The sequence below is a fragment of the Rhinolophus ferrumequinum genome, chromosome 12, assembly GCF_004115265.2.
Source record: "Rhinolophus ferrumequinum isolate MPI-CBG mRhiFer1 chromosome 12, mRhiFer1_v1.p, whole genome shotgun sequence".
Taxonomy (NCBI): Eukaryota; Metazoa; Chordata; class Mammalia; order Chiroptera; family Rhinolophidae; genus Rhinolophus; species Rhinolophus ferrumequinum.
Genome location: NC_046295.1, coordinates 80,204,120 through 80,218,642, shown reverse-complemented (window position 1 = coordinate 80,218,642; position 14,523 = coordinate 80,204,120). Strand labels below are relative to the sequence as shown.

General features: G+C 50.9%; 1 protein-coding gene across 1 annotated transcript in view; it reads right to left on the bottom strand.

The window, feature by feature from the left end:
- CFAP77 (cilia and flagella associated protein 77) overlaps positions 1-14,523 on the bottom strand; it is a 117,253-nt gene that overhangs the window by 49,963 nt on the left and 52,767 nt on the right. The window contains exons 2-3 of the mRNA XM_033123366.1: positions 3,119-3,218; positions 2,350-2,578 (exon numbers count right to left, since the gene is read on the bottom strand). Coding sequence (XP_032979257.1) covers positions 2,350-2,578; positions 3,119-3,218 — 329 coding nt within the window. The remainder of the gene's footprint in view (positions 1-2,349; positions 2,579-3,118; positions 3,219-14,523) is intronic.

The window sequence follows — 14,523 nt, the reverse complement described above, 5'->3', positions numbered from 1 at the left end:
TTACAGATGAGGAAATGGAAACCCTGGAAGGAACGAGAGTTGGAGACAAAGCTGGAAGTAGGACGCCAGGCTGACGCAGCCAGGGCTCCTTCTCCACACCAGGCTGTCTATGAGACACTAGTGGACAAGTCTAGTGAGCTGGTGCACAGCGGGGACTCTCTGTCCCTCTGCACCCTGGCAGTCTGTGAGAAAAAGGGCAAGGAGGGCACACGTGCCGAGGGGCTGCAGGTGAGCGGGCAGGGGCAGTCCGGGAGATACCCAGCACTGCAGGGCCTGCCTTGGGGCGTTGTATCAAAGGTGCGGTAAGGACCATGTACAGACGATTAGTTCATGCAATCCAGAAGTGACTGTCCAATGTGTCGGTGGTGTCACATTCTAGGTTTTGAGGGCTGGTGAATAGAAATTCATTTCTGGTGAGAGAGATGTGAGGCCATGCAGGTAGGAAAACTCACTGAAGAGATGATGCTGAGCGGAACTTTGAAGAACAAGTAGGTTTTACCAGTTAGGAAGGTGAGAAAAGGCAGAGGGAAAAGCATACGAAAATATGGTGGCATACACTGGGGAAAACAGCAGGGAGGTTCCTCAAAAAATTGAACACAGCATTACCATATAACCAGCAATTCCTCTCCTGGGTACGTACCCCAAAGAATAGAAAGCAGAGATTCGATCAGGTATCTGTACATCCGTTCACAGCAGCATAATTCACAATGGCCAAAAGGTGGAAGCAAACTAAATACCATCAGTGGATGATGGATAACAAAATGTGGTCTATACGCACAACGGAATACTACTCAGCCTTTAAAAAGAAGGACATTCTGACACCAGCTACAACAGGGATGAACCTTGAAGACAATGCGGTAAATGAAATAAAGCCTGACACAAAAGGGCGAACATTGTATGATTCCATTTAGATGAGGCACCTGTAATTGTCACAGACAGAAAGGAGAATGGTGGTTACCAGGGACTGAGGGGAGGGAGGAACAGAGAGTGAGTGTTTTACGGGGACAGAGTTTCAGTTTAGGAAGATGAAAAAGTTCTAGAGCTGGATGGGTGGTGGGGATGGGTGCACAACACTGTCAATGTATTTTAATGCCACTGAACTGCACACTTAAAAATGGTGACTCTTAATGTATATTTTACCACAATAAAAAATGATTAGGAAAAAAATAAAATAAAAAGTAAAGAAGGAACAGCTGAAAACAAAAAGAAGAAAGTATGATGGCGTAGCCGAAGGAAGGTATCTAGTCTAGCAACAGCGAGAGGAGGGAAGGAAGGCAGGCCGGGGATGGACTGCCAATGGCCTTGAACGCGGGCAAAGCAGGGCACTGCTACACAAAGGAGCCAAATACTGGCTTTCCAGTCACCGGCATCTGGGTGGGGGCTTTGGGCCGCTGGAGGTCCCAGGCTACTTGCTCCTGGCTGAGAGCAGTTCTTTCGTTTATTTGTACTGTGCAATGTGCAAATAGCAGTAATTTTGTAATGATGATAAGCTTATGCTGCGATGTAGGGTGGGTTAGGAGGCCCTGCTGTAGTGGACATCTGTTGATTTTGCTTGCTGTTTTATTCTGCGTTCCCCCTTCTGGGAACAGAACCCCTACTTCTACACCAGCCCCTGGGGATTGTGGGAACTGATTCCAACCACACCCCCTCCAAGGAGGGGCAAGGGATCAGGCCTGGCCAATCAGAACATCAGAATCCCCTGGCCTCAGCAATTGGTTCAACGGCAGACATGTGACCCAAGACTAGCCAATCAGTGTATTTCACAAACCTTACTCACAGTGGCTGTTTCAGGGATAGGCACGGCACCAAAGAATCTTGATCTCAAGGATTTTATAGTTCCTATGCTCTTCCCACTAGAGTCACTAAGAGACTGGGACATCTGAATGGAACTGCTCCTGGCCATTTTGCCACGTGAGGAAGAAGCTTATCGAGAACAGAGCCAAAACTGGGATGCGTAGCCAAGACATGGAGAGACGCACCAAATGCTGATGACATGGCTCGATTGCCTAGATCCCACTATGCCCCAAGCTTTGCCTCTGGGCTTTGCAATAATGTGAGCCAATAAATTGCCCTCAAAAAAAAAAAAACAAAAAAGGCAGTTTGCGTTGAGATTGATTATATGCAACCACATTTTACTTTTAGAGAATGTCATGCATGCCAAGGTTGGGGCATGAGTCCCCTGCCGGCCTCTGAACCAATCACTGTGACCAAGGTTTATGAAATACATTGATTGGCCAGGCCTGGATCACTTGTCCCTCCCTGGAGTCAAGAGTCATGCTCCCAATATTGTTCTCTAATTTAATCACCGCCTATTGTGAGGAATGGAGCCTAAAGTGCCAACCACCTTACCGTGACCGGATCCCAAATGTCGTATCTGGAGGGAAAGAGGGCAGTTCCTTCTTCATCTTCCGGTCATCCTGGTCACTGATGCGGATGTCATTGAGCTGACGGTAAAGGAGGTTCTCAGGAGCAGTTACCAGGCCAGTTCTCACGGCCCCGCGATTCATGGCGATGTAATTCCGGGTCAGCTCGTGGGGGCAGGGGGTCTGCTGTTTAAACACATGCCAGTGTCCGATGGCTGAAGGCAGGGAGGGACAGACCATGTGCAGAGGTCAGTCTGGGAAGTAAAGCAATCCGTGGCGTCTAAGAAGAAACAGGGGCCCGTGGGTCCTGTACCTTCCCAGTAACCTGGAGTAGAACAGCCCCGCTTGGCTTCCTGGAAAGGGAGGGGTCAGGATTCCCAGGGATTCCAGAGGGAGCCTGAGCATGCTGCCTGGAGCTGGGTTCACCTGGCCTTGACCTCCTTTGGGTGATCACCCTAGCCTTGATTCCTACCCAATCCTGAGCGTGTTCTGTCCTCTCAGCTTAAATGGCACCGCGCTCAGTGTCTTGCCTGAGGACAAGGTCCCACACTGGCGGAGGTTCTTGCAGTTTCCCTGACTCCTTAGACCTGGACCCTGCTCCGTCCTCCCATCTTGGCCAAGCCCAGGCTGTGGTTTCTACCAGAGCTGTGCTGCGGGGCAGGCTCCGGGGCTCTGCCTGGAGCGTGGCCAGCTGCCAAGTGGCCAGCCTAGGTCAAGAGCTCAAGCCTCATGGGCTCCACAGCGTGCTTGCTCACCTTCGGGGACCCCTCCATCCAGTCCCCGGGTGTAGAGTCCGTAATTAAAATTAATTCCAGGCAGACTGTAGCTTCTTTCCCGGGGCTTCCCGAGTTCAGCCTGTTGGGAGAAGGACAGAGAACAAAAGTGAGGAGTGGCACCTCAGACCAACCGTATTATGATAAACTCAGCAATGGGGAGTCACCGGGTGCTCCGAGTGTGGCCGGGCATTGAGCCACCTGACTGTGTGTTCACGCTAAGGGGCCAGTGAGGGCAGCAGAGCCACGCCGGGGATGGTCCGGTGAGAGAGGGCAGTGCAGTCCCTGCTCCGAGCAGCTGTATTTGGGGTCCAGCCTAGGCCTGCCTGGCTGGAAACATCTCAGATGTGGATGTCTGAAGGACCCCGTTCCCTGAGACTCACCGGGAGGCCATGTCGAGGAGGGAGCATCTTTCCTACCTCTTTATTCCTACCCAGTGACAAGGGTCACTGTCGCCCTTGGCAGCTGAACGGCTATTCTCACTCTCTGGGTCTCTGGTGAACTCCTCCCTGACTCCCCCACCCCACCACCAGAAGGGGTTTATAGGAACAAAATTGTATTCTCGACCATTTTATAGATAGAAAAACTGAGACCTAGAGAGGCGGAGTCATTATCTCATTATCCAGGGCTCCTAAGGGGTGGGGCTGGATTTCAAATGCAGGTGTGGCTGGGCTCTGGGCTAGAGCTCTTAGTCGTTAGGTCACACTCCCTGTCAGCAGCTTCCTGAGGTCAGAGGCCCTACCCTGGAAGGTGCTTAGAGTGCCATCATCTTCATCACCATCAATGAGCATTTGCTGGGTTCTGTGTTCTAGACACAATATTCAGTCTTGCATACGTTTCTGTCAGTCCTAACTTTCTCCTTCCATCTCATCTACGTCCCCATCTCTCCAGCTCCCAGGGACCTGGGCACGTAGAGGTAGATAGATGATCAGGGAGCAGCTGTAATGGCTCATCACTGCCTTTGGAATAAACCTCTGGGGGTGGGAGTCCAGGCCCTGCTCCCTCCACCATCCACCCCTGCAGCTGCCTCTCCCAGGCTCCCCCACATGGCCCTGTGGTTTTGGCGGAGTAGCCTACTCCCCTCCCTGAGGGGTCCGTGGGCGGCCCAACCTCCTGGAATGCCCTTTGCTCCTGGCCTGCCCTCCCTACTTGTCGTCATTCTTCAAGCTCCCTCAGGTTCACAGTGGTCTCTCCCTCACCTGGCTCTGGTACCTCTTACTATCTGTTCTGCTTATTTGGGGCTTAGGACTTAAGTGACCTGGATTTCTATGAACACACATGCCAGGCCAGCCTGCCTGGATGAAAAAGTCCTACACGGCCAGAACCATAGCCTCTGTCACCTTCTTCTTCTTGGTGGTACATAGTAGGTGCTCAGTTAATACCTGCGATGAAAACCTCTTCCCCTGGGAAGTCCCCTCAGGTTGCCCTCAGTCCAGACAAGCTTCCTTGTTTGTGGCACCGTAGGGCTCTGATCGCCACCTTCAGGGCACTTTCAAAATTGCACAGTAGTACCTACTACAGCAGGGATGGACCTTGACGGTATGATGCTCATTGAAGAAGCCAGTCACAAAGGACCACACATTGTAGGATCTCATTTACGTGACCTGTCTCGAATAGGCAGACCCACAGAGACAAAGGTATATTAGTGATTGCCTACAGCTGGGAGGGGGACTGGACTGGGACGATGGGGCTGGCGGTGATGGCTAAGGAGATGGGGGGCTTCTTTCGGGGGGGAAACGAAAATGTCCTAAAATTGATTGTGGCCATGGTTGCACAATTCTATGAATATACTAAAAGCCAGTAGACAGTACACTTTAAATGGGTGAGTTGGGGGGTGTGGCTTATATCTCAGTAAAGCCAGTAAGAATTACAAAGTGATTAAGTTGTTAATTGCCTGAGAATCTGTTTAATGTCTGCCTCCCCCAGTAGACGGTTTGCTCAGTCTTTATTTATTTATTAAAGGTTAATTAAAAAAAATTTTTTTTTAAATAGACTTTCTTTTTTAGAGCAGGTTTAGGTTCACAGCAAAATTAAGCTAAAGGTACAGAGAGCCCCCATAGCCCCCTGTCTTTCTATTTTCACCCCTCTTTTTCCCAGGGAACAGCTTAAAACCGATGTAGTAAATAGGGGTTGAATGGATGAATGGATGAATGAATGAATGAAGTGCCTGCTTGGAGACCCTGTCAGCTCTTTTCTACACAGAGCCTGATCAGTGTGCTCCCTCTTCTTTCCCATCTCAAACCCCAGGCCCTGACCTTTCTCGGGAGCTCCGGAGTTCTGAGTTCCAGGTGGGTGCGTGGGGCCTCTGCTGGGTGGTTTGTTTGAATTCCTTGCACACGACTGACTCTGAGCTGCAGACAAAGCTCTGGCTTCTCATTTGTTTATGAAAATGCTCTGGCCTCTCTGGCGACTGCCGGGCAAGTTAATTAAAATGTGACTTCTCCGGGAGAGGCGCCCCTCCCTCAGGGCAGGTGGAGGTGGGCAGACTTCCAGCTGGCAGAGGACCGACAGACAGACTCAGGAGCTGGCTGCCACTCTGGGCGGGTGGAGGGGGCGGGGAAGCAGGCAGGCTCTCCACGCTTTTTAGCGAGGGTTGTCTGAGAATCAACAACTGCCGAAGCACACAGAAGGCTTCGCGGCAAAAATCATCCCATGGGAGGTTCATTCATTCTTTCACTCCACAAATATTCATCTTCGACCTGTTCTGCACCAAGCCCTGTGCCTGGAGTTCAAAGGGGAACAAAGAAGATGCGTAGCCCCTGCCATTAGGAAATTCATCGTCTTACAAAAAGGACAATTGAACAAGTAATGACAGTTAAGTACACCAGGGGAGATTCATGACAGGAGCCCAGGTTGCCTCTAGCTCTAAAAATCTGTGAGTCCATAGAGTGAGACAAGATATTTGCAATGCATGTATCTGACAAAGAACTCTTATCCGTCATATATAAAGAGCTGCTACAAATCAATAAGGAAAAGGCAGGCGATCTTATAAAACCAAATGAGCAAAATATTTGAGTAGGCACTTCATTAAGAGGATGTCTAAGTAGCCAAGACTCATACGTCTAGATGCTCAACCTCTGGGAAATGCAACATAAAAACCCAATGTCTGGTGAAAATGTGGAGTAACCGGAACACTCACGCACTTGGTGGGAGTCTAAACTGGTACAATCACTGTCGAAAACTGTTTAGAGTGCCTATTAGGGCTAAACATATGTCTACCCGATCACCCCCTCTTGGACACCCAGCAGAAGGGAGAGCCCGTGTTCTCCCAAAGATATGCATGAGAATGCTCATAGTGGCTCCATGTGAGAACCAAGTTCCAGAAACAACCCAAAAGGCCATCACGGTGGATAAAAAAGTGGTGACATAATCATTCCATAGAATACTCCATAGCAGTGGTTCTCAATTGGGGGATATTTTTGTCCCCCCCCCCCGACCCCCCCCAAGGACATTTGGTCATATCTGGAGATATTTTGGGTTGTCACAGCTTGGGAGGGAGTACTACCACCTTCCATCTGGTGGGCGGAGGCCGGCAATGCTGCTAAACATCCCACAGTGCACAGGACAGCCCCACCCCCAACAGCCAAGAGCGATCTGGCCCCACATGCCAGCAATGGCAAGGCTGAGGAACCCTGCTGTGCAACAAGGAGGATGGGAGAGCAGCTATACACAACCACACGGGTGGCTCTCACACCACGTGTGGGGTGAAAGAAGCTGGACACGCAAGGCAGGCACTGCTCCACGCAGATGAAGTTCAAACTCAAGCACGACTCATCTGGTTTGGGGAGTCAGAAGCGTGGGTCCCCTTGGGCGGGGAGAGTGGCTGAGAGGGCAGCACAAGGAGGCTTCAGGGGTGCTGTCCTGTTGTTTCCTGACCTGATGTGGGCGACCTTCGCACCCTTTCGCCTGTGACTCCGGCCAGACGTTGAAAAAGCAATGGCTTCTCCCTATCCCCCCAGGAGACGAGTACTGCATAAACACAACGAAAGAGAAACAACAGCAGCACACAAAAGCAACTTACTGGTTCCCAGAGGGTTCTCTGGGACTGTGTTTCTGAGACTTATATGGTGGTGATGGTGGTGGCAGGGTCACCTCCGGAAATCTCTAAGAATGCAAGGCTGGTTTTCTCATGTCCTCTGACTTTTCCAGACTGGCATGTCGTCCTCGAAATGGAGTAGAAGTCCCCAAGAACTTGCTGAGAAGCAGATTCAGCCCCTCCCACCCTGGCAACTGGACTTCCTTCCCTCTCAGCCAGGTTACTCGTAGCCGAGAGGGCCACTTGCAGGAAACCCAAAGGGCCCCTGGGCCTGAGAACACCTGCAGAGCTTTGCACAGGGGGTCTGCCCAAGCTGGAGCTGTGGGAGTTTGCCCTGATCGGTCCCACTCGTCCCCAAATACCTCCCATGCTTGAAATTCCACCCTTGGCAATTTGGTCCTTTAGATTCAGGGGCCGCGTGTCTCAGAGACCCTGCCTTCACATGTAAATACCCCAGTATTCGCCCATTTCCAGCCCATCTGCCCAGTCAGACGAGCTAACTGGGCAGAACATCCTGGCCCCACCCTGGTACCAACACCGCCAAGCACAGCTACACCTGTAATTATGGAGACCAAGAGCTTGGGTCCATGCAGGCGCTTCACCCCATTACTGCCAAGGCTTACAGCAATCCTACAAAGTGGCTACGACTACGTCTGTTTTCAGACAGCTTTAGTGCCTTGTTTGCTCAACGCCACACAGCTAACGAGTGGCCAGGCTGGGTTTGAACCCCCATCTGACAGCAGTCTTTGCTGCCCCTTCACGACTCGCTTGGCATTTAGCATAAACTACCCCTGGCCAGCCACTGTCTTTCGTGTGTACAGATCTTAGCTCTGCAGGAAGGTTGTACTCACGCCCCGCTCTCCCACCCCCAAACACACGGAGCCCATAGCCTTATGTCCAGGAGACCCCAGGTAAAGTCTGTTCTTTGATGTCTATACTGGGGGTTAAGGAAATTATTGTCACTTCAGAAAACACTGTAGGCCTGAAGTGACCTGAATACAGGGCAGCTAAATCATGACTGGGTCAGAGGAGAGGTGGGCAGGAAAGGGAAGAAAGATACAGATCTTGGATTGGCATTTTGAGAAAAGCTGACCTGAAGAAGATTGCAGTGGGGCAGGAAGGGAGGGCAGGAGAGCTGAGGGTTCTCCGAGGGGCTCCCTGGAAACAGGAAAGAGCATTGAGCCAGAGGTGGGAGGGCCTAGCACGAACCCTAGGCCTCCTTCTTCCCTTTTTTCCTTCTTTCCTTCTTTCTTTCCTTCCTTCCTTCCTCCCTTCCTTCCTTCCTTCTTTCTTTCTTACTTACAAAGAAGAGCTGGCTGACAGAGGGGTCTGCAGGTCTCTGGGGACCTCAGGAAGCTGTGCAAAGCCAGCTAAGGACTAACAAACAGGTGCTCAGAGGAGTTCCTGACCCTGAACTTTTGGATGCACAAGCTGGCAGTGACAGACGTCTGAGATCAGCTGCTACTGAAACGCAAGGGAACTGGAGGTCTGACAGTGTTGGTCACCTGCTTTTCCATGGGAACCCCACTCTGAAGTCCATGAAACTGACTAGATGTGGCCACTGATCTCAGCTTTGAGCAGCCACCCATGTTCCCTAGCAGCCAGCTTCACCAGCCCAGAACAGGATGAAAGATTGTACAGAGGCAAAAGGGGACTCCTAGTCAGCGCTCAGGCTGGAATGTGCAAAGGTCCTGGGGCCGATGGCACAGAAGGACTGTCGGGGCACCTGAGGGCTGGGAGCACCCCGCCTGCACCAGGATCCCTCGGAAGCACCACAGTCTCTTTCCTGCAGAAGTAAAGAAAGCAATGGGGAAGAGAGGCAACGTATTGAGCACCTCCTACCTGCAAGCCTCATGTGATGCCTTCTACCCTCATTTAGCAAACCTCTTTATTGAGCACTTACTATGTCCTGGTTGCTCCGGTGCTTCTCCATGAACTCCGCCAACCCCACTGTGAGGTAGGTTTCCCATTTTACAGATGGGAAAATGAAAACGTACAGAGGTTCACACTTGCTCCAAGCCACCCAGGTCACAAATAAGAGAGCTGGGATTAAACTGAGCTCTCTTGAACGTCGTAGCTCTGTGCTTAGGCCCTCACAACAACCCTATCTATGAGGGAGGCCACGTTGTCGCCAATGCACAGATGGGGAAATCGAGGCTCAGAAATGGAACAGACCAATGAACCCCTTTCCTCCTCAAAAGCCAGGCCTCCTTGCATCTCTCATTTCTTATGGCCGAATTCTGAGGTGCCTCGTGCAAAGTCCTCAAGGTCTTTTAAGAGGCACACCTCAGCTTTGCACACAGAGAACTTGGGATATCGAAGCTATTCAAATATGGTTCACTGGCTGAGTCCCTTGTCGTCGAGGTGCGAGGGTCAAGAGGTGAACATGGAGAAAAGTCCTAGCTTTGGGTCTGACCACCCCACCCTTCTCAGCCGCTTTCAAACTGTGCCTTTTTCTAAGCTTCCTCTGTCACAAAGTGGCTTGGCTGGAATACAGCTCTGGGTGACAGCTGTCCCCATCAGCAGACAGCTTCATTAAACCTCATTAAGATGTCATCCCTCTCTGCCTTATTTCTCATCTCTCAGCTCTAATTAAAACCATCTCTCTTCCCGTCCCAGGGGTCCTGGGATTCTCTGGGCTCCTTCTGCACGGCAGCTCCCTCTGCTCCCCAACGTGAAGGACCAGGCCCTGAAACCCCGCACTGGGAACCAGGCCGCTGGGCCGGAAGCCCCCTCGGAGCAGCCGGTCGCCAGCATGAGGACTGCTGAGGCTTTCCAGAGGCTAGCACGGTGGCATTTCCTGCAGGCTTTTGCCTGAGGCATCGGAGCCTCACCAAAGCCCATTTTCCTGGGACAATTTCAAAACAAGTGACCTGGCCTTACGTCTCAAGTCTAATCATTTTCCACTCAATATATCTTAAAAAAAATTTTAACCAGTCCCCATTGCCCACCGGACAGGCTGGAGTGGGTGAAATCAGTGGGCTTTGTTTAGGAGGGCCTAACCTGGGTCTTGCTCTGGACAAGCGGGCCAGTGGTCAGCTCCAAAATGGTGGGTGTTCTGCCTGGGAGCTTGGTGCCCGGGTTCTAGACCTGCCTTAGAGGTGAGGGGCAGCTCTGTGAAGGACTCGCTCCCACTCCCTGGCCGTGGCACAGAATGCAGCTCATCAACCCCCCAGCCAAGTCTCAACTAAATGAATGTTTGTTCGACAGTGGAAAAGCCTGCACTCACTTTCCTGCATCCTATTAAAGCGTAGTTCCGTGAAATCCCAGTTATGGCCTGGTAGTTATTAAATAAATATCTGTATATGGTTGCTCCATGCATGCATATGCACACATACCGTTTTGCTCACGGAGGGGTAGTTCATTATTGTAAAACAACTTAAGATCCTCGAATGAAAAGCACAATATAAATGCAAATTGTGGTCATGATTAGCATAGAGAATATTTATTTATTTCCATAATGAGGACCTCAGATAAACAACCATGTGAAATAAGGTGCATTATGCATCAAAGGGCTCGGGCGTCGTCTTACAAGCCAGAATCTCTGAACCGTGTGCCTGTGTGAGTGGCAGTTGAGCACCACATAATGATACTGGAGCCACCCCGAGAAGACCACGTCCACGTAGGATCAAAGGCGTATAAAATAATGTCAAGTGAAAACAGAAGCCCGGCAGAATTCAAAATTTCGCATATACTATCCTTACAACCGTGTAAAGAAAAGAATTCATTGAAAAAGCACCGGAAGGAAACACGCAACCTAACCGATTAGGAGGGTGTGTGTTAATAGTTAGAGATAGGGGCCTTTGGGGGCAGGGGGAGGGTTGAGATTTCACTTTTATAATTTAAAAAATCAAAAGGCTGAGTTCCAGCCTAAGTATCTATGTTATGACCTGCCAAAGTGCAGGTTCTTGTAGTCATCACAACTCTGCTGTGAGTATATAATGGGGCGAAGGTTGCTGCCTCTGGGCGGGGGAGGGGTGGGCCGGGGGCGGGGCGCCCGTAGGCCTGGCTGGAGGGTAGGGAACCCAGCATGCTAATGTCAGGCAGAACTGAGTCCCGGCTCTGCCACTTTCTGTGTGATCATGGGCAAGTCACTTAATTTGTCTTGTCCCCCGTTTCCCGATCTGTAAAACCTCCGCAGGCCACATAGAGCATTTAGTGGCATCTGGCACAGGATGCGTGCTCAATACACAGTGGTTTCTGTTCCCACTGTTGTTGGTGGTGGTATTTCTAGAAAAGCTCTCCAGCTCAGGCCAAGGGGAGCCCCGGGCAGGGCAGTGAGGACACCTCTCCAGGGGTCTGCCCAGACACCCCACTGGGCCCTCCCTTGGCTCTCCGGGCTCTGGACTGCCTGTGTTTCCCACCCGCCTCGTCCCCCGTCCTCTGGGGCAGCCCCGGCTCCCTTCGTGCTGCCAGTCCCGTTGTTGTAGCTGATGTATGGCCCTTGCCGCCGTGAGGCGGTCACGGTGACAGGGCCTGGCGTTCCCTCCCCTCCCCCTCGACAGCTTGAAACCAGGTCCTTCATTTGCATTTACATGATCTCGCTGTGCAGCTTATGAGATCGAGAGATTTATTTGCTACTTAGCTTGATGTTTGATTACACTCAGAGAAGGCTGCGAGCAGCAAAGTGCATGGATGCATGGCTCCGGGCCCGCAGCCTCTGGGGGTCGGTAACTCAACAGCAGGTTTAGGTGGATGAGGGGGAAGCGGGCAGCCTTCTGAAAAAGGCAAACGTGAGAGGCTGGAAGGAACAAACACCATGATTTGGATTTAAAAAAATTTAAAAGAGCAAAAGCAAGAGAAACTGGCTAGGCGTCATCTGTGATTATGAACTGACCCAAATCGCTCTTAGGAGGAAGCTCATTGTCCTGGGGAACGAACCCCCAGAAACTTTTCCTCCTGGGCAGAATCAGAAGCTCCTAAAGGAGGCGGTGCCTCCAGCACAGGTGGGCGGGGAGGATAGACTCCCGCTTAGAGGTCCGGCTCTTGAATCTGAACGAATCTGAACGTCTGGTTCAATACCAGCTCTGCCACTTACACCTGTGTGGCTTTGACCTAATGACCCAACCTATCTGTACCCCAAGTTCAGATGGATAAAAAGGGGAAAACAACATCCCTTTTTAGGTTAGTGGCTGAGATGAGGCAATGAGGTGGCCTGAGCTCCGCTGTGGACCCAGAGCGGTTGCCCAGGAAAGGGAGCTGTGATGGGGACAAATGACTAGTTTCTGAAGATACGAAGGAAAAAGATAAATGCCCAACAGACAGAAATCACTCGGTGTAGTACTTTGCAGTCCAGTGTCACTTCTGTGCTTTGGGGGTTATCCACTGTGTGGGGTTTCCTCCCAGCCCCTGGGAGGCCAGCCCACAGCTGGGGCGTGCTCAAGGAAGGCGCACTCGTTCTTGTAACGGTCTGAGCTGGGCATAGTTAGGTGCGGAGAGCTGGTTCCGTCTTCCCACGCCCGTCACATTCCAGATGCAAACAGAAGTCATTGGGCAACTTGCTGGGACTTGACAGTTTAGTGTTTAAGAACACGAGTTTGGGGCCACACCGCCAGGGTTGGGATTCTGGCTTCTCAACTCTGTGTGACCGTGAGCAAGTTACTTAACCTCTGAGCCTCAGTTTCCTTACCTATAGCACAGGCATAATGAGAGGGCACAGCTCATAGGGTTGTTGGAGCATGTCACAATGCAGGGCAAGTTCTAGGCAGGGAGCCTGGAAGGTTCCTAATAAAAGGCAGTGCTCCTAGCCAGTGGGTCTCATGTGCCTCGCCACCATTTTGAATTATCAGCGACTTTGTCTCCATTTGTGTGAATGGAGAACGAGCTATAAAATTAATATGTCCATTTGATGGTTCTTTGAAAGTTAAACATAGAATTAATTACCAGATGACCCAGCAATTCCACGTCTAGGTATAGAGCCAAAGGAACTGAAAACAGGTGTTCAAACTAATATGCATACATGCATGTTCGCGGCAGCATTATTTACTCACAAGAGCCAAAAGATGGAAACCACTCAGATGTCCATCTGCTGAGGAGTGAATAAACGAAATGCACTCTATCCATGGACAGTTGTATATTACTCAGCTATAAAAGGAATGAAGCCCTGGTGCACGCTGCCACATGCGCGAACCTTGAAAACACATGCTGAGGGAAAGAAGCCAGATGCAAAGGCCATGTGTTGTAGGATTTCATTTCTATGAAAAGTCCAGAACAGGAAGCAGACTAGTGATTGCCAGGGAATGGAGTGAGGGGAGATTAGAAGTGATTGCTTAATGGGGTCTCCTTTTGGGGTGATGAACATGTCTTAGAAGTAGATAGAGGCGGTGATTGCACAACACTGGGAACATGATAAGTGCCACCAAATTGTACCCTTAAAACTGGTTCGTGGTTAATGTCATGTGAACTTTGCCTCAGTAAAAAGAAAAACTAATACGTCCAAAGGAGGGATATACCACGCCTCCCATCCAAGCACTTTAAGAAGCTCCTCTGTCTTAGGGACGGGAAAGGAAAGAAATGCAAACAAAGTGACTGCTGTTGCACTGCAGGACACTGTGGTGGGAAAACAATAGTTCAACTTTAAGGAACTGAGATTGTGTGGAGTGGGGGCGGGGCACGAGGCTGGGACAGGGGCATGTGGGGCCATGTCCCATCCATCTCGTTGCTCTGATGGTCCAGATGGCGGAAGCTGGTGCAGGCATTTCTGTTAGAGGCTTTCTAGGTTTTCGTGAAATACTTGTTTTAAGGGACGCCCAAGGACCAGTGAAACGTGATGGATTCCACCCCGCGTTATGTCCGTCCTCGGCTTCGTGTGGCCTCACTTTTGGAAGGCTGCTGTGTTTGGGGGTGGGAGGGCCTTGGACTGGGAGAGTCCAGAGACCTGGGTGCTAGTGCTTGTCAGACTCACGTGTACTAGGAACAGTGGAGATCAGTGACTTTCCCACAGTATCTCGAGGCTCAAAGCAGAGCACAGAGAACCTCAGGGGATGATGAGGAAAGGGTCCCAGGAGCAGAAGCCCTCATCCTGACCGGGCCAGGTGGCACCATAATACAAGTGTCAGACATCTTTTGAAGAGTGGGTTTAAGAGAAACGGCTTTAAGAGAAAAATGAGAAGCCAACTCAGAGGCCTTCTCTAGCTTCCACTCAGTGTAGACAGATGGGGTTTGAATCCAGATTCTGATGCTCCTTTACTGTGTGAACTCTTTGAGTCTCCGTTTCTCACCATTTGTGAAACAGAGATAACCGTCACCACCTCAGGATGTAATGACAAGATTTAGATGAGACAATCAGGTGAGGCACCCAGGGGTGCCTGGCACACAGTAGGTGTGCACCAGCTGGGAAGGGCTGTTCCTC